Raw genomic sequence first — 20528 nt, 5'->3', positions numbered from 1 at the left:
CAAATTCATGCACAGGCTTTACACTTTTATTTAAGCTATCATTCGCTACTCTTTCTGATTATTAGTCCAAAGAGCAGCCCATTATACCTCAAAAACTTTCTGTATTTTACCGAACTCAGTAGGGTTGCACAAATGGCGCATTGATTTAGTGGTGTGCTCCATTCAAGGGTTTATGATGTTCATAAAATTTAATTCTTTTATCTTTTTCTTGAAATATAAAATGTTTTGAGAAAAGCGCTCGAAACAGAATTGCTCTGTGACATTCACTTCAAGAGAAATTCCCTTTCAAAGTTACATGGTGGATTCGAAAATAGGCAAATTTTCAACATTTTGACCATTCATGCTTACTCTTCTATATTTGCATTAAATTCCAATTCTCTAGATAGTTTTTGACCTTCCATCTGATGAAATTCGGTTTTAAATGAGAGTAAATCACGTTTCACAATTGCATGGGTCTACTGTTAATGATTTATAACAATCACCCCCCCGCCCATATAAAACCAAGATTTGGCAGCTTTAAACGCACGCACCGATTTGTCACCTTAAGCCCAAATTGCTTTAAATCCAAGAAATCTTGTTTTCACACAATTTGTGGCAATTTCTTGAACTTTGAAGGCCTCTGGGGAATAATCTTAGCGCAATTTGCATCTAAAACGCATTAAATATATTCACTAACATATAAACTATCTATTTAAATCGAAAAAACTGCAATTTAATCAAAAGCCATTTCAATTTTGGCTGAATCTCTGAAAAGCACGGTTTTACTCCTAGGCCCTCGAAGGGCGCACACCACTAAATAATTGTCCCATTGAAATACGTGTAAAAACACCAGTTTTATTTGCTCGTTTGAGGCCTTTTCGGCACATTCTGAGAAATTTAAGGATAACCAGTCGATTGCAAATCGATGAAAGTTTAACATATGTTTCAATGTATGGGTAGTCTTCCGTCTCGTTTTCCCGGTAGGAGCCGCTAAACAGCGCCCTCACTGTTTTTGACATGCTCTCATGACTGTAAACCCGTTTCTGCCCATTTTTAATCGCGGACCTATTTTCTCGATAATTATAAAAATGCGACTTTTTAGTGATTCAAATTCATGCACAGGCTTTACACTTTTATTTAAGCTATCATTCGCTACTCTTTCTGATTATTAGTTCAAAGACCAGCTCATTATCCCTCAAAAACTTTCTGTATTTTACCGAACTCAGTAGGGTTGCACAAATGGCGCATTGATTTAGTGGTGTGCTCCTTCAAGGGTTTCTGATGTTCATAAAATTTAATTCTTTTATCTTTTTCTTGAAATATAAAATGTTTTGAGTAAAAGCGCTTTCGAAACAGAATTGCTCTGTGACATTCACTTCAAGAGAAATTCCCTTTCAAAGTTACATGGTGGATTCGAAAATAGGCAAATTTTCAACATTTTGACCATTCATGCTTACTCTTCTATATTTGCATTAAATTCCAATTCTCTAGATAGTTTTGACCTTCCATCTGATGAAATTCGGTTTTAAATGAGAGTAAATCACGTTTCACAATTGCATGGGTCTACTGTTAATGATTTATAACAACCCCCCCCCCCCCGCCCATATAAATCCAAGATTTGGCAGCTTTAAACGGCACGCACCGATTTGTCACCTTAAGCCCAAATTGCTTTAAATCCAAGAAATCTTGTTTTCACACAATTTGTGGCAATTTCTTGAACTTTGAAGGCCTCTGGGGAATAATCTTAGCGCAATTTGCATCTAAAACGCATTAAATATATTCACTAACATATAAACTATCTATTTAAATCGAAAAACTGCAATTTAATCAAAAGCCATTTCAATTTTGGCTGAATCTCTGAAAAGCACGGTTTTACTCCTAGGCCCTTCAAGGCGCACACCACTAAATAATTGTCCCATTGAAATACGTGTAAAAACACCAGTTTTATTTGCTCGTTTGAGGCCTTTTCGCACATTCTGAGAAATTTAAGGATAACCAGTCGATTGCAAATCGATGAAAGTTTAACATATGTTTCAATGTATGGGTAGTCTTCCGTCTCGCTTTTCCCGGTAGGAGCCGCTAAACAGCGCCCTCACTGTTTTTGACATGCTCTCATGACTGTAAACCCGTTTCTGCCCATTTTTTAATACGCGGACCTATTTTCTCGATAATTATAAAAATGCGACTTTTTAGTGATTCAAATTCATGCACAGGCTTTACACTTTTATTTAAGCTATCATTCGCTACTCTTTCTGATTATTAGTCCAAAGAGCAGCCCATTATACCTCAAAAACTTTCTGTATTTTACCGGAACTCAGTAGGGTTGCACAAATGGCGCATTGATTTAGTGGTGTGCTCCCTTCAAGGGTTTCTGATGTTCATAAAATTTAATTCTTTTATCTTTTTCTTGAAATATAAAATGTTTTGAGTAAAAAGGTTGAAACAGAATTGCTCTGTGACATTCACTTCAAGAGAAATTCTCTTTCAAAGTTACATGGTGGATTCGGAAAATAGGCAAATTTTCAACATTTTGACCATTCATGCTTACTCTTCTATATTTGCATTAAATTCCAATTCTCTAGATAGTTTTTGACCTTCCATCTGATGAAATTCGGTTTTAAATGAGAGTAAATCACGTTTCACAATTGCATGGGTCTACTGTTAATGATTTATAACAATCACCCCCGCCCATATAAAACCAAGATTTGGCAGCTTTAAACGGCACGCACCGATTTGTCACCTTAAGCCCAAATTGCTTTAAATCCAAGAAATCTTGTTTTCACACAATTTGTGGCAATTTCTTGAACTTTGAAGGCCTCTGGGGAATAATCTTAGCGCAATTTGCATCTAAAACGCATTAAATATATTCACTAACATATAAACTATCTATTTAAATCGAAAAAACTGCAATTTAATCAAAAGCCATTTCAATTTTGGCTGAATCTCTGAAAAGCACGGTTTTACTCCTAGGCCCTTCGAAGGGCGCACACCACTAAATAATTGTCCCATTGAAATACGTGTAAAAACACCAGTTTTATTTGCTCGCTTTGAGGCCTTTTCGCACATTCTGAGAAATTTAAGGATAACCAGTCGATTGCAAATCGATGAAAGTTTAACATATGTTTCAATGTATGGGTAGTCTTCCGTCTCGCTTTTCCCGGTAGGAGCCGCTAAACAGCGCCCTCACTGTTTTTGACATGCTCTCATGACTGTAAACCCGCTTTCTGCCCATTTTTAATACGCGGACCTATTTTCTCGATAATTATAAAAATGCGACTTTTTTAGTGATTCAAATTCATGCACAGGCTTTACACTTTTATTTAAGCTATCATTCGCTACTCTTTCTGATTATTAGTCCAAAGAGCAGCCCATTATACCTCAAAAACTTTCTGTATTTTACCGAACTCAGTAGGGTTGCACAAATGGCGCATTGATTTAGTGGTGTGCTCCCTTCAAGGGTTTCTGATGTTCATAAAATTTAATTCTTTTATCTTTTTCTTGAAATATAAAATGTTTTGAGTAAAACGCTCGAAACAGAATTGCTCTGTGACATTCACTTCAAGAGAAATTCCCTTTCAAAGTTACATGGTGGATTCAGAAAATAGGCAAATTTTCAACATTTTGACCATTCATGCTTACTCTTCTATATTTGCATTAAATTCCAATTCTCTAGATAGTTTTTGACCTTCCATCTGATGAAATTCGGTTTTAAATGAGAGTAAATCACGTTTCACAATTGCATGGGTCTACTGTTAATGATTTATAACAATCACCCCCCGCCCATATAAAACCAAGATTTGGCAGCTTTAAACGGCACGCACCGATTTGTCACCTTAAGCCCAAATTGCTTTAAATCCAAGAAATCTGGTTTTCACACAAGGTGTGGCAATTTCTTGAACTTTGAAGGCCTCTGGGGAATAATCTTAGCGCAATTTGCATCTAAAACGCATTAAATATATTCACTAACATATAAACTATCTATTTAAATCGAAAAAACTGCAATTTAATCAAAAGCCATTTCAATTTTGGCTGAATCTCTGAAAAGCACGGTTTTACTCCTAGGCCCTTGAAGGGCGCACACCACTAAATAATTGTCCCATTGAAATACGTGTAAAAACACCAGTTTTATTTGCTCGTTTGAGGCCTTTTCGGCACATTCTGAGAAATTTAAGGATAACCAGTCGATTGCAAATCGATGAAAGTTTAACATATGTTTCAATGTATGGGTAGTCTTCCGTCTCGCTTTTCCCGGTAGGAGCCGCTAAACAGCGCCCTCACTGTTTTTGACATGCTCTCATGACTGTAAACCCGCTTTCTGCCCATTTTTTAATACGCGGACCTTTTTTCTCGATAATTATAAAAATGCGACTTTTTTGTGATTCAAATTTATGCACAGGCTTTACACTTTTATTTAAGCTATCATTCGCTACTCTTTCTGATTATTAGTCCAAAGAGCAGCCCATTATACCTCAAAAACTTTCTGTATTTTACCGAACTCAGTAGGGTTGCACAAATGGCGCATTGATTTAGTGGTGTGCTCCTTTAAACACGCTGTTTACGATATCGACGGGCTCTATTTGCCCGATTCCTTACGTCATAGTGGTGTTGCCGAGTTTGAATTTTAAAATATTTAGGTATTTTCTAGCTTAAAATCTAGCGCCAATGAACCTGGTGCATGGGAGGGAAAATGTGGGGGGGTAGTTAGGGCGCGAAAAAAATGTGCACATTTTCATGCTTGCTGCGCTTGCAACAGGTAGATATTTAGAAATCCATTTAAGGTATGGGTATGGAAATTGGGGATCCCAAAAAATTGGCATATAGGCCTAGGCCTATGCAAAGGGGGTGGGGCATTTTTGGCAGGCCAATGGGGAGGGGCCACAACAATTTGGCAGTCCAGGGGGGTGCGGACAAGCGATTTTTGGCTGGCCGAGACGGGAGGCAAGCGATTTTTATAATTAGTAGGCTAATACCGGTAGGCCTACTGATTGCACAGCCTTTCGAGAAAGCAATTTTTGGCAAGCCGGGGCGGGGAGGGAATAAATTTTGGCATGTCGAAAGGGAGGAAGAATGACTTTACCTAGCACACATTAAAGGGGCATTTCGTGATCCACAACCTCATACAACCCCATAGGCCTACGTCCTTTTTCACAAGTTAAGATTTTTATACCACTCATCCCGCTCTGGCCACATGTTTAGACATTTTCACGCAGATCAATTCGTTAAGCAATGGAAAATATTGCCAAATTTGAATTTCGTTTTAAAAGCCTACTCCCCATTAAAAAAAACCCACTAATTTTGGGGGATTAAAAAAAAGTTCTGTCAAATGAAACAAAAGGCTGCATCAATCCTAATTATTCATTTAAGGCCAGGCCTTCATTTCTGAAAATAGCGGGAGCTCAGTTAGTCACTGTACTCAGAAGCTTGACAAGGAGCTCAATTATATAATATCAATATTAAACCATAGGAGCAGCTCAATAAATGCCATTGGTAAAATTATTAGGCCTACGATATTTTATTTGACTGTGATCCGTTTTAATAGGCTATATACACTGTATATACCTTTAAAATTTCTAAAATTGGTGGAATTGAACAAGCTCTAAATTTCTCATACGTCCAGCATAACCAAGGGCAACTGGGGGTGGGTGGGAAAGCGCCCTAGCTATGGCCATACCCGTAGTGGCGGAACCAGAATTTTTTTTCGCTGGGTATGGGGGGGAGTGAATTTGAGACGGGGGCACTTGGAAATCATTGCACTAAATTGCCGCAAAAAGTGGAAAATTACATAATTGTGGGGATTTTGCCTAAAAACTGGGTGGGAAAGAAAAAATATTGGGGAAATTCTGTCCCCCCCCAAGCGGCGCCACTGCATATCCATCCATGATGCTAGAATGACGGAAGTTCTGGCGCTGAAATTCAATTTCAATATCACGAGTTTTTATCAGGGATTTTACCAAGGGAAGGCGATAGGTGTAGGATTTTGCTGATATACCAGGCAACCCGAGAAAGGAACTGAGGTGTGGCTAAATAAGGGAGTGTTCATTATAAATATTTTCCATTATCATACTTTCGACGCCGAGCATAATGATTTGAAGCGTACATCGTGTCAGTCACATGGTCACATATTTTCTGTTGAAAGAGAAACGCACATGTCTCTGATTAGCTCGGGATTAGCTCTGTCTTGCGCTGCATGCTGGCCTGTTGTTGTCCCGGGTTGTTGTCGAGTGGAAATGGGAAATTTATGAATGAACTTCCGCAACTTTGCAACATCATCACGCAGCGGCGTAGCTGGGATTTTTTCCAGGAGGGGCAAGACTGTAGGCCCTATGGGGCGGGCCCGAATCCACCAAATTTCCCACTGGGGGCGGGGGCCCAAATAGACAATTTTTGCCAGGCTTATTGATAATAATCGTATATGGTAGGCCTATTGAGCTCAGTGTATTGCATATCGCTTGGATTCCCCATCTCTCTGCCCCTCCTCTCACCCTCTCTTTTTTCCTCTTCCCCCCCCTCTTTCCCTCTTTTTTTTCCTTGCACTAGGGGCGGGGGGCCCAAATAGGCAATTTTGCAATTGCCCCCCGGCAGCTACGCTACTGTCATCACGGTAGACATACGCGTAGCCTACAACTACAAGAAAGGTTTACAGACAAAAAAAGGCCTAGTAGGCCTATCAAAATGTTATATTTTTATATTTTCTGGTGGACTCATGGAGAATATCATGTCATGGAGGTCCCGGCGCTGGGTTGGGGGGGTCTCAAGGCATTTTGGTATGCCTACCCATGCTTGATTCCGGGAGGTTTTTTAGCAGGCCCGACCATTTTTTTTTATAAAAACCACCTCGGGCGGGTCTCTTCAAAACATTTGTACCGCGGGGATCAAAGTCACCCACATTTGGCCTAATTTGACGCTTTTTTAAGGGCACTTTTGCCAAAATGCGCCCAAAAGTTGGTCTTTGCTGTAAACCCACCCATCATAGTCGTTGAAAAGGTAGGCCTACCCCAAAACTGTGGCACATCCACGAACCCGAGGGAGAGACCTCCGCGGGTAAAAACACACCTAGCGGGACCAGATTTATAATTTAAAATAGGCCTACATTTTGGAAGCCAGTCATCACGACAAAACGGGCCATGGTAGTGTTAATGGTATTAATACTTTGATTTTAGCTTAAATGATGAGTGTAGGCCTATAAATTGCAAATTTGCACACACCCCGGGGGAACCTTCTCAAGTAGGTTTGGGTAAGGATGTGAGGCTGTAACTGCGAAAAACTACGCAACGATGTAAAACCAAATTTGAATAAAACAGACCCAAAATTGTATCAACTTTGGACTGAAAGTTTTCGCAAATTTTTACTTTTTCGAGAAAATCATTTTCAAGACACTGAGGGTCAATAAAATCATGGCTAAAAATACAACAGAGTCTAAACTAAATGGCTGAAAATGCACCCCAAATCTGCCGCACATCCCCATGACACCGTATTTCACCTTATAGATTTTGAAAATTGTCGCAATAAAATAGGCCCGAACTTATCCCAAATTATCCCCCGAAAAAATATTTTTTTGCAGGTGAGGTTGGAGTCTTATTATTTTTATTCTCAGAGAGGATAGGGGTAGATATTTTTAGCAGGGTACAGTTTGTCTTGTTTTTGTTTTGTTTTTTGACGTTGAAGTTCCAGATTCTTTTTTTTCATATATTATTATTCATTTATTATTTATACCCTGTAGCCTACGTGGGGAAAAAGACACACGACAGCTACAGAGAAGCCACTGAAAAACTCCTGTGAAGTGTATGAAAATGCCCGAAAATGTGCCAACCAAAACACCCGAACAGGAAAATAAAATAAAAAAACAAAACCGAAAACCCAGGAAATTTCTTTGTCCCCCACTAAAATATATTATGAACACTCCCTTATGAAGTCTGCCCTCTTCCGCTATTCTGGTAGTAGGCGTTGACAATTACCTTAATATTTTTGAAGCATGTTTGAACCCGATTTGTTCTCTATTCACATTTTTAACGTTGCAAGTAACATTTCAAGACCTCTATTTGTGACAGGTATTTAATTATCTTGCTAGAGATGTGCCTAAAGTTGAAATTCAATATTTCGGATCGCAAAGATCGAGAGATATAAAGTTCCTGAATATCAGTTTAACACCATGGATCATATGGGCGTCTTATATGAACGATTATGATAGCTAAGCAAAATGGCTGGGATACAGGGTGTATAAATACTACATGAATATTCATGAACTATACAGATTCCATTCTTCTCTAATAATAAAGATGTCAATCACTCTCCTAGACGACAGTTGCTTGGCGCTTGTAAACAAATCGAATAATAGTGCTTGACAAGAGCTAAAAAATAGGCTAAAAACACATTTTCACACATTTTTTCCGGATTTTTTATTTCACATGATAAGTAGACATATTTTCTTACGTATAAGGTAATAATATATTTTTTCTGGAGGTAAAGCCCTTCAACACTTTGTTTAACCTTAAAAATACAAAATATCTTGAATTTTTTTTTTTTTTTTTTTTTTAGGTCAACCATGATCCTAGCATGATCCTAGCATTCAGGTCTAGGTCCAGGTACACTCCAAAACCGAAAAAAAACCAAACAAAAAAAAAACAAACAATTTTTATTTTTATTTTTTTAATACAATTTCTGGAATTTTTTGAAAAATGGGGGGTGGGACTATACTCGAACGTGGGACTATACTCGGACGAATACGGTATATGGAAAATGCCATACCCATATGGCCGAGTGGTTTTGCCAGCTCTCTCCATGCCACTCACCGCCTGTGTTAAACATGTTGAAGACTTGCTTAAGTTCAGCGTAGAATGGTATCAGGAAGTTGATGTAGTCAATATGGGAATCAACAAATCACCGAAGGCATGAAATGACACATCAGTGTACTATACTGCTGATTTATTGTTAACCTCTATGCACTATTTGCAGGAGGCATTTGTTTATACAAGAAACTACTAGCTACTACTACTATCTTTTAAAATAGTTTCTTGATAAACAAATACTGTAAATACAAATACCTACTTAAACGTGGAAACAAGATTGAAATAGTTTTAAGTTTTCAAAAAAATTACAAAATGATGAATTATTTTTGCAAAATGACTTTCTGATGCAGCACAAAAGGGTGTTGGCAGCCAACAAGAAAGTCACAATCAATTTTTTCAAGGTCCTTGCACTGAGGAAGGTTCTGAAATTCTTTGGGGAAATAAACCAGATCAAGTGTTATCTCTTTCATGTTATAAGATCTCTCTCCCGCTGTATGAGCCTTCGCTTGTGTACAAATAATAAGATGCCTCCCATGTATACTTTCAGATTAAACTTACTAAAGTCTTATTATTATCTGTAAATGAAATAACATGAACCCTGGTTAGTAGTAGTCTTTGTCAAAGACTACTTGTGATTGAGGGGGATGTGAGCCCCATGTTGTGTAAACATGTTCCAGTATCTCTGACCAAAGTAAACAAGAAAACCAAGGTACTTACTAAATACACCCTAGATCTTCTAGAATCTAGCTTTGCACACACACATTCACATCAGAGGAACACACAGCTAGTACATTGCATACTATCAGGATTAAGGATAAAAATGTTTCGGCCACTAAGTAAGGTAGGGATAAACAATTATTTTTATAACAAGTGTTTTTATAAATTAAGTTCAAAAGTTTTTTTGATAAATTAAAGTACTATACCAGATATTGATTTTCAAAGGGAATGTATGACATATCAGACAGAACATTGATGTACAAGGCCTTGAAACAAAAGCATACCATATGCAGAAAATATGTTCATGCTTTTTGTGCTCTGCTGGCTAGTATGCAATGTACCTTCTCTCCCAGATCGTGATTACTTGCAGAGATTCAGCTTATTTTTAGCCTTTTTGATCATATTTCATTATTCTTTGATACAAGATTGTTATAATATTGCCTGGGGTCATTGCTTGCAGGGGCTAGATTTACATTTTGCTAGACCCTCAGGGATTACAGCTACATGTAGAAACATGATTGCCCCCCCCCCCTGACTCTTTGGATCGAAGTGTTACAATTACACCCCACCACAGTCACCTAAGGTTTTTAATGAAATTCTTATTTCAAGTTGCTGGAGTATCCTCAAATGATTTTAGTGGGACAATATGCGTGAAGTGCATGAAAATTTACAATTTTAATGTCAGTAAACATTTAAGTTTACTGACTTTAAGTGGGGTAAGGGTATTTGTGGCCTAAAAGAAAGAAAGCAACTTTCTCTTCTGTCTTTTCTTCTCAAAATTTTGCCCCCCTCCCACTAGATGGTGGCCCTTGATGGGCCTGGGCCCACTGTGTCATGTGGTAAATCTATGGTAAATTGCCTGACAGGTGAACCAGGATACTGATAGACCATATCCATGATATTCTCTTTTAAAGTGCATGGTGAATCCAGAAGACTTGCTGGTATCCACAACCACCTGCTTTACTGTCAGCGTGGCTACGAACACTTGGAGTATGAACCGTCACTTTTATTTACCAAAAAGTATTTTTGTCAAAACTGGGTAAAGTTGCACATTTTAACTTGCCTCTATTGAACAGCTGCTAGCAATGCATACTAATTCAATGTGTCCCTTGCTGATCACTAGAAGAAACAGTAATAATTTAAACATGCAACGTGATCCAACTTCGAAAAAAATACTTCCAAAATATTTTTTGTTTGGTAGTAGCAGTATTTCTCTTCTTTGCAACCTTGAATAATAAGTAGTTTAGAGTCTATAATTTCTGTTTTGAAATTTCGTAAAAAAAAATGTTTTTTTACCAATCCAATATTTTATTGATGACGCACATATTGGTACAGATCCAATAATTGGTTCAGCCCTAATGCTTATGATTTGTGTATCATTTTCTAATTGCAGGTGGTATACAGGGTGTCCTGTACAAAGGTTCTAAAACAAGTAATGTTCAGTTGTACAGCAAGTAGATTGGTTAGATTTGCGAGCACATTGCGGAATTTGACAACAATGACTACGGTTCCATTACCATCAAATCTTATGTTCAGGCAGGTAAGATCACATCACAGGTGTACATGCATGCAGGATTTAATGTCTTTTTTACTTGAGAGAATGACAGTATGCAGTATAAGAGAAAAATAAAGCAGCAGCAGACTTACAAGCATTCATATTATTAAAGATTTGAAGTTCAATTTCCCATTTTACAATGAAATCAATAATAATAAAACAAGATTTCTAAAGGGCACACAAATATGTGCAAATGCAGCCAGAACTAATTTGAATTGCACAAATGTGCTATTCCAATCATCCCTGCAAATCATACATTTCAAGTGTAATGCAGATTTGTCTACAAACATTTTTGCTCAAATTTTCTTGAGTAAAATGCAATTCTAGGGCATTACCACCCCATGCATATACATAATGCACAAATACTACTAAAATCTCTCAAATGTAGTCTTTAAATGTGTATATTTTTTTAACATTTTGTTCACTGCTGTAAGTGCTGTTAAAACATTGTGAAATTACATTTATTTTCTTGTTATTTTTAATGTAGTTGTTTGACTACCAGTCCTACACATACACATATCTGCTGGCAGATAAAGTGGCAAAAGAAGCTATTCTCATAGATCCTGTGTTGGAATTGGTTAACAGAGATGTTCATCTGCTTGAAGACCTTCAACTCAAACTCAAATTTGCAAGTAAGTGTGATTCACGGACAGGGTTACTTTTAAAACACTGACCACACCAGAGGCAATTTGCTTTGCTGTTTGGCATAAATAGTTCAGATCAATAGAGCACTTAACATGTGACATCATTGCCCAGCAATATGTGCATGAATTATGGCAATCTCAATTGTTCTTTGCCCTGCAGTGTACGCATCGTAGTTTGCTCAGGGCACATGTATTTTAAATTGCCCACCACATTGCATATAGTACAAAAAAGCCATTGAACATTGTAGCGGTTCGTTCAAGCATACTGATGGACCAGTCCCTTGCCTTTGTTGATAAACAGTGATGTCAGGTGTTCTATAGCCAGATTATTAACTACCAGCCTAAGTGGTAAGTTTAAACAAAAAAGAGGTACAGACTGCAGAATAGGGTTTAGTAGCCATCTGATACCCAGGCATAGGTGTCGGGCAGAAACCCTTTCAGTGACATGCATGCAGGCAGGGGAGGATACTCAGGATAGCAATTTAAATATCTTCTTCCAACACATGTCATGTAAGCTAATAAAAATAAAAGGTGTTTAAAATTGTTCTTGGACCTGGATCATTCTTAAAATCTGATAACCAAGGAACTTCTGGAATCAATCAAGCCACTTCCTTGTTGGTGACTGACTGATGTCTAGTATTAAAGATACAAATAAATGTATGCAGTACTTTTGTGTCTTCTTATTTATAGTTTACATTAACGTTTTTGTTCACAGTCAACACACATTGTCATGCTGATCATGTCACTGGCACAGGTAAATTAAAGGATCGTCTGCCTGAGGTGAAGAGTGTCATCAGTAAAGCGAGTGGAGCACAAGCTGATATCTACATCAATGAAGGAGATCAGGTCCAGTTTGGGGATTTTGTAAGTACTGTTGAAAATCAAGGCCTCGTTTATAGGAATGTAAAAATGATGGTTGACCACAGTAAAATCTTTCTGATGTGTAATGGATAATTCAAGAGAGAATGTCAATACTTTGACATGGAATGATATATGATGGAAACCTTATAGAAAAAGAAACTAAGAATATGATTGTAAATCTCAAATCAAGGCTTCAAAGTGTGAGTTTCTGTATGTTTCTAAACTTCAACCATTGTCACATAAAGGTTTAAGTTTACATCTTTTGGGGAGGGGAAGGCAATATAATGGTTGGGTCTTAATTAAAGTTATTTTCACTTCCAGCTTGCCCATTCAGCCCAATAATCAAGGGTGCAGTGTAATGCGCTTTTACAATGCCAATTTTCTTACATATTTCATTGTTGTTGTTGTTGACCTTGTATTTCAATTCACAATTGCTGCATCATCATGTGCCCTGTTAGCTCCTGTTATACATGTAAATACTTGTGCAACACTGTCCTTATCCCAGGGGTTCTTATCCCTTTATCGTATGGAAATAGCATTATGTAATGTGCAGATACACATGTATTGTCTTCTTAATAATTTGTGTCACCTCCTTACTTCAACCAATAGGAACTATTTATAAACCTGATTAGTAAAACTTTTCAAAAAACGATTAAGTAAATAATGTTTGCTTCAATGATAGAAGTTTATTTTAGCTCAAAATTCAAAATTGCCTAAATATATCTAAGAAAATCATCCACCCTCATTTTTAATATGCTGCAGGAGATACTGCATTGATAATTATTGGTGATTAGATGTTTGTTTCTATACAAATGGTGTTACTATTTCCAGCCATAGATAAGTTTGTTGACCTTGGATAAGCAATAGCATCATTGTATATATAATCTGTTTTAAAGCAAATGTTTATCTTCAGAGAGATTGTCAGTACTCTGACAGATGACACATGGTTACTTAAATCCTTGGTATATCATTTCATCTATATTTTTGGATATATGAACTTTTTAATGCATCAATATTTCCAAACCAATTTAGAGAGTGATCTTTATGGAAGAAATCAAAAGATTGGTTGAAGTGATAATTATGAACATAACTAATTGCATTCAAAATAAATCTCATACCTCACCATCTATAATCTGTTGAAAACTTAGAAGTGAATAAAAATTATATCCATGTTCTTTTGAGTATACATATTTGTAATCTCATCCCCCTAACGAGACAATACTTTTGGTTCACTTCAAGTTCGATAGGGACGTCAATGCTTTTTCGCAGTTGCACTGCAAGCATGCTGATGAACAGCCCAACTTGTGTGTGTATGCTCTGCACTTTACCCACTATTCAGTATTCAATACTGTGACCAGCAGAATACGCACAGGTCTGTAACCACTAATGAAGTTGAAGTGAACCAAAGTTTCATTCATAGGGCCAAGTCCCGGGGGTACTCAGTACAAATGACCATACGGGACGTGCAAAACATGGGTAGCATTTTCAGCCTTCTGGTATATCAATGACCCCTTTTTCAAAGCCTATTTTGGTATATGAATGGGTCCTTTTTACAAAATTTTCTCAATTTTTTGGAAAACAGCCCAATTTTTCCTTAATCTAGCCAAAATTTACACAATTTTCCCAACATTTTGGGAAAATTTGTAAAAACTAAGACAATTTTGGGTAAATTCGGCCAAAAATTTTGACTTTTGGTATATCAATGGGTCCAAATTTCTTGAAAAATTGGTATATTTATGGGTCTACTTCCAAAATCTCAAAATACCAAAACCAAACTTGAGTACCCCCAGGGCCAAGTCAGAAAGCGGTATTGCTTCTGATGGCTGCTCCTGATTCACAATATTTCCTGTTTGTTTGTAGGCAGTTGATGTGTTATCCACACCAGGTCACACCAATGGCTGTGTTACATATGTATTCAAACATGAAGGCAAACCTTTGATGGTGTTTACCGGGGATGCAGTACTTATTAGGGGATGTGGAAGGACTGATTTCCAAGAAGGTAACAATTTAGTTATTTCTTTTTCAAACATTAGCTACTGACTTATAATCATTTTATTTTATCTCCCATATAGGTATTTATTAAAAGTAGCTTTGCGTCATGTCTTAAGAGACCAATTATCAGATTTGTGGTTAGAATTATGACTATGCTATGATTACTTGAAGTATGGATAGTAATCATGCTATGGTTACATTATAGTTTATACCCACTCTCAACCTACCTGTTGTGTCATTTAGATATGTGTCATGTATTCATTACAACAAATTAATAAGATATCTTACAAGTTATAACATAGTATGGAGCAGCGTGGCACACTGGTTAAGGTCTTTGGCTTTGGTGCGAGAGGTCCTGGGTTCAATTCCCCGCAGGACAAAAAAAAAGCTCTGCTCTCTCCCCATGGTTCATATGGAAATGGCTGGGCAGATGATCTATGATAAAAGACCTTGTTACAGGTGTTGCGATTAGGTTAACGCCCGATTGTCGCTTACACTTGCCTGTCCTGTAAAAATACCCCGACTTGCTATCTACGTTGACCCCCTTCTCCAGGTCACTTGTGCCTGGCCGAAATTTCGTCAGCATTATCACCTAGATTTCAGCTGTTAATGCCTAAATATGCTCGACATAAAAAAATAGTAGGGCCTAAAAATCTAACTTAATCTCAATACAATTATAACAATTTTTAATTTCTAAATCTTTCCAACAGGAAGTTCCGACACCTTGTATGAATCGGTTCATGGGAAGATATTATCTCTGCCTCCAGAAACTTTACTCTACCCAGCTCATGATTATACAGGTAAAGGATTGAGCAGATGATAATTCGCTGATCAAAATCAGTGTAGGCCTATAGTTTGATCAGCTCTTAATCGGCGGGCCTTAAAACATCGCGGATTAATAAAAATATTTTATTTTGAGAATTTTCTTGTGACATCTCGCCAGAAGCATCACAAATTATTAATTCAAGTCCTATACTTCATCTACTTTCTTGAACACACAAAATAAAGACCAAACAGGTCAACTAATATCACTCTTAACGTGTGTCTACTTTTCGGCATAGTGGTAAAAGCTTACTACATTTCCCACACCTATTACGAGCTGATCAAACTATAGGTACAAATTCATATCTTGAGGAGCTAATATCTTGGCAAGATCATGCAAGCCCATAGTAAAATTGCAACTGTTCGGGTTGAACAGCATCAAGAATTTGGGTAGACAAAATAAGTTATAAAGAAATGCATAGCATTTGCATTATTTGTGGGTAAGCATACAATGTCCCATGGTTTCATGCACTATAGCCTTTATTTTAGTTGGTATCTAAATAGTTGGAAGTCATAACAATTAGGCCATAAGTATTTCCTGCTAACAATGTTTTAAGTGAAGTCAATATATCTGACAAGGTTGCTATGGCTGGCTGGTTTAAGCATAATGGTTAAAGCTGCATGCATTTACAGTGATTACTATAAGTATAAGCCAATAACTGGTTTGAAAAAAGGTCATTGATGTGGGAGTTGCAAGGTACAAAACCTCTTTGGTACGTGATCACCTTGAAATCTTAAAAGTATGCTTGAATAAATGTGTGGAAAGTCTACAGGTAAAATGTCCTTTTTGCATTGGCTTCTTAATGAGGGCAATACACTTATTTATTTCCTTGAATTTTGTAGCCAAACTAATGAGGTAAAATGAAAGAAAACTCACTTACTATATTTGTCGGTGTGTGTTCTATGGGGGATTTAAAGTCATAATTGTGACATGATCTGGTCCATGGGGCGAAAGGCGGCAAATTTGAAACTGAGATAAATGTAAAAATATGGAGTAAAAAACAATAAAATACATAAGAAAATAGACATCAAAAAACTTCATAACTTTAGAACCAAGTATGCTAGGCTTTTGGTGTTTTCAGTAAATGATAGCCTATTGCAAGTATAATGTAATAATTATAGAAACTTAATTTTCAAAAATGCCTCCTTTGGCCCCCATGGACCAGATCGTGTCACAATTATGACTTTTATTCAAACTGGCTCTGCTGTCCTAGAAACACATTGAATTTGGCTGAATCCAATTAGGTGTAAGTTCGGACATGTGTAAACATTACAAATATGTCAGAAAATCAGGTTTTAAAATAATGACCAAACTCATTTTAAAAGATCATATATGATGGCTTTAAAAAAACAATCAGAGACGTTCTGAGAGACGTTCTGTACCAAATATTTTGTCTGACTTATCCAGCAAATGATCAGACTACATGAATCAGTCAATTTGACCGAAATACTTCATATTTATTTACCTGATTTCAAAACATTTTTCAAATAACATTATGTAAATGCTAGTGGCTATGCTGTGTGCTAACCATGATTTCCTAATGTGTTTGCACAAGAATGATGTGGGCTATTTCAGTTGAAATCCATACACCCCCTATGGAAGATCAAATTAATCTCTCATACAGTGAGTGTGAATATCAAATGATTCCATTTGAAATCTACACTACCTGTGTGGGGAGATTAAGATCATATCTTCCATAGGGGGTGTATTGATTTCAACTGAAAAAGCTACCTACATACTCTTAACCTACCTTCATGTTGTCTTGATTTGATAGCTTTCACATATGCCATTTGTATAGTTAATTACCACGTCCAAAATGTCCAAAAACTCAATTTCGATGAATTGGGCTATTCCAGTTAAAATCCATACACCCCCTGTTGAAGATACAAGCTTAATCTTCTACATAGTCAGTGGGAATTTCTAATGGTTACCTGATGGGTGACTCCATCTGAAATCTACACCCCCTGTGTAGGATATCAAGGTCATGTCTTTCATACATGTAGGAGGTGTATACATGTACGTAGATTCCAACCTAAATAGCCATTGTAGGCTGTTCCTGGTTATCAACTTGCTTGATTGTTCTTACCTGTAAAATTAGAAACTGTGTTAAGCTATAATTGCATGGGATGTGTTGTATGCTTATTTTCAGGTCAAATGGTATCTACTGTTGGAGAAGAACTGAAGCACAATCCAAGACTGACTAAACCAAAGGAAGAATTTATCAAAATCATGGAGAATCTAAATTTACCATACCCAAAAGCCATAGGTGAGTATTTCACATGTACCGTATTGTCTGTAATAAACTCCCCCCTCTAATAAATGCCCTCCCTCCAATTGACAAAAATGCAAATATTTCCATGCTATATTGTGTGAGTAAGCTTAAAACTTGCATCAGTCGTGTCAGGGATGACAATCGCTAAATTGCATGGACAAAACCTATTATGACTCAAATTTCCATCCATTTCATTGCCTAATTATGGTAGAATGCACTTTACGGGTGTAATTTTGTTGTGTTTACCACGAAAATGTCATTTTCCACATGATTCTGTGGGTGCCATAACAGTAGTATTAGCATAGTTGTAAATCCATCCTTTCTACAGGAGCACCATCAGGAAATTTAACTCAATTTTTAAGGTTTTTTACTGAAAATACACTTCTAATAACGACCCCCTTTTGGAAAAATGCAACGCCCCTGGGGTATTTATTACAGACAATATGGTTTGTATATTAGATACACGTCCCAGGATACTTTTACTTATTAGGTTGCTAACTTTACAAAAGTGGAATGGCTAATTTTTTTTCCTGTATTATGCTGAAAGCTGGCCTGTAAAGGTAGACTAATATTCTATGTAGGTTACTTTTCATGATTTTCACTTCAGGATTCAATCTTGTTTCACTGTTGTTCACCACCGTTTAACAACGATGCGCCTGTGTCATCTGTGTGGTTTACATCACGGGGGCAGCTTTAGCTCGTTACAGCTGTCCGAGCGAAAGTAAATCATGCAGACGGGCCAGAGTTGTTAAACGGTGATGAACAACAGTGAAACAAGATTTAATCTCTTTCAACAAACAAGCACACACTTTGGATCAAAGTTTGTCGACCGCACAACAAAATAATCCAGAGGTGCATTAAGTTGCCTCTATGAGCCAGGGGTGTGAGTGACCACAGATAAAAAAAGTCTGAAATTTGAAAAGCTCCTATACTTTTGTACAGAGGAAGTGCAGAAAAAGAGATAACAACCAAAGATCAAAAAGTCTGAATTTAGATTTTAATCTGAACTCTCACACCCCTGATGAACAATATAACATGTTTAAGTCGGTACTTTTTGATTCTACCTCATTGATCTGCCTAGAGATTAGAATCACATGTATAAACTGTGCTCAAGATGTGCTGTGTCATTGTATCTGTGTAGAGATTAGAATAAACTGTGCTCAAAATGTGTTGTGCCATCTTATCTGTGTGATGTTTGCAGGTGTCTTGATCAGTGCCTAATCTCTTGAATATTTGTGGTAGAATTGATTTCTGTATCTTGCTATCTTATTCCTTGTTTAAAATCATCATTAGGCTATTCCATTTGAAATCCACTGACACTCCCCTTGTAGAAGATTTTGCACTATAGTTTGATCAGCTCGTAAAAGGCAGGAAATGTTAGGCTTTTACCACTACACCGAAAAGTAGATGCACGTTAAGAGTGCTATTAGCTGAACTGCCTGGTCTTTATTTTGTGTGTTAAAGAAAGTAGACAAAGTATAGGACTTGACTTAATAATTTGTGATGCATCTGTGGCGAGATGTACTTTACAAGAAAATTATCCAAATAAAATATTTTGATATTAATCCGGGATGTTATAAGTAAGGCCCGCCGATTACGAGCTGATCAAAGTATAAAGGCATCTAGTACTCGTACTCCCTCTGTGAAAGACTTCTTAAATCATACAGGGATATGACAGAAGTTTCAAATGGAATAGATCATTCATGTCACTGCAGTGCCCTCTATCAAATCCCAGAGTACCAACACTTGCAGAAAGATAATTTAAACTAAATATCTGTACAAGTAGCTAAACTCTAATGCACTTTTGGATCCCACCATTATGTGCTAAGCAGCATTTTGGTTTAAAAAGCATATTTTTAACTGGAATGACACTCCTGTGTTAAGAAAAGTCTGAATATATCACATATCTGGTAATCAATGTTGTCGTAGATAAATAAATACCTTTACTACAATAATTGTGTTGGACCGATCAGTTTGTCTTTAATGTACATGTAGTGTAGTTTCTATCATTTGACTGAGTTACGTTTATATATATATATGTATGATTTTGTTTGTTTGACAGATCGGGCCCTACCAGCCAACTTAGTGTGTGGAATTATTGATCCGCCTAAAGAGGACAAGTAGAGAAGAACAAGAAGTGCATAAAAGCAAAGGGGTGACAAAAGAGTTCAGGCTCATAATGTGTTATGTGCTAAGTCAGAAAAGTGGAAATGAACTATAAGTCATATTTGGGTACAGGTGATCAAGCAACATATTGTATGTTATTGCTGTATGTTGTAGCGTGCCTTCGTGTATACATGATAGAGTGTTGCTTGTAATCGTATAAAAATATGGGGTATGTGCGTAGCGGTTTCAGCGGTCACACTTCATGGAACTATCAGCCCTCATTAACGGGTGATGCTGGAACTTAACCTGTTTGCAAATAGTCTGTAGTAGTCTGTGTTTTGATCCTGTTTTTAGGTTAAAATGAGATGCACATCCATGGTCCCTCTAAGACCATATTGTGCATGATTAGCCCTGCTCTTCCAAGAATTAGCGCAAGGTTTCCAAAAGGAAAAAAAGGGTTTTTTTTCATCAGGGAAAAGTCTCTCTATCAACAACTTCACATTCATCTAAAATTAGCCCAACCAAAAAAAATACTTAGATGCCCAGGGGGGTACTAAAGTTTGGTTTTGGTAGGGGTGTGCTGCTGAGAATTTAAAAGTGGGCCCATCAATATACCAATTTCTCAAGAATTTTGGACCCATTGATATACCAAAATTCAATATTTTTGGCCAAATTTAACATAAATTGTCTGTGTTTTTACAACTTTTCCCCCAAATTTGGAGGAAATCTGGAAGGAAAATATTGGCTACATTGAGGCAAAATTTGGCTATTTTCCAAAAAACAAATTTGAAAA

At 37.0% G+C, this 20528-nt stretch overlaps 1 protein-coding gene across 1 annotated transcript in view; it reads left to right on the top strand.

Moving 5' to 3' along the window:
* LOC140148529 (uncharacterized) overlaps positions 1-20207 on the top strand; it is a 34142-nt gene extending 13935 nt beyond the window's left edge. Inside the window, exons 2-8 of the mRNA XM_072170521.1 lie at positions 10876-11022; positions 11525-11669; positions 12397-12545; positions 14403-14541; positions 15245-15334; positions 17507-17623; positions 19692-20207. Coding sequence (XP_072026622.1) covers positions 10918-11022; positions 11525-11669; positions 12397-12545; positions 14403-14541; positions 15245-15334; positions 17507-17623; positions 19692-19753 — 807 coding nt within the window. The 5' untranslated portion in view covers positions 10876-10917 and the 3' untranslated portion in view covers positions 19754-20207. The remainder of the gene's footprint in view (positions 1-10875; positions 11023-11524; positions 11670-12396; positions 12546-14402; positions 14542-15244; positions 15335-17506; positions 17624-19691) is intronic.
* Positions 20208-20528: the final 321 nt, after the last annotated feature.

The sequence above is a fragment of the Amphiura filiformis genome, chromosome 3, assembly GCF_039555335.1.
Source record: "Amphiura filiformis chromosome 3, Afil_fr2py, whole genome shotgun sequence".
NCBI lineage: Eukaryota > Metazoa > Echinodermata > Ophiuroidea > Amphilepidida > Amphiuridae > Amphiura > Amphiura filiformis.
Note: the sequence above shows the minus strand (reverse complement) of the source record. Positions and strands in the feature narration are given on the sequence as shown.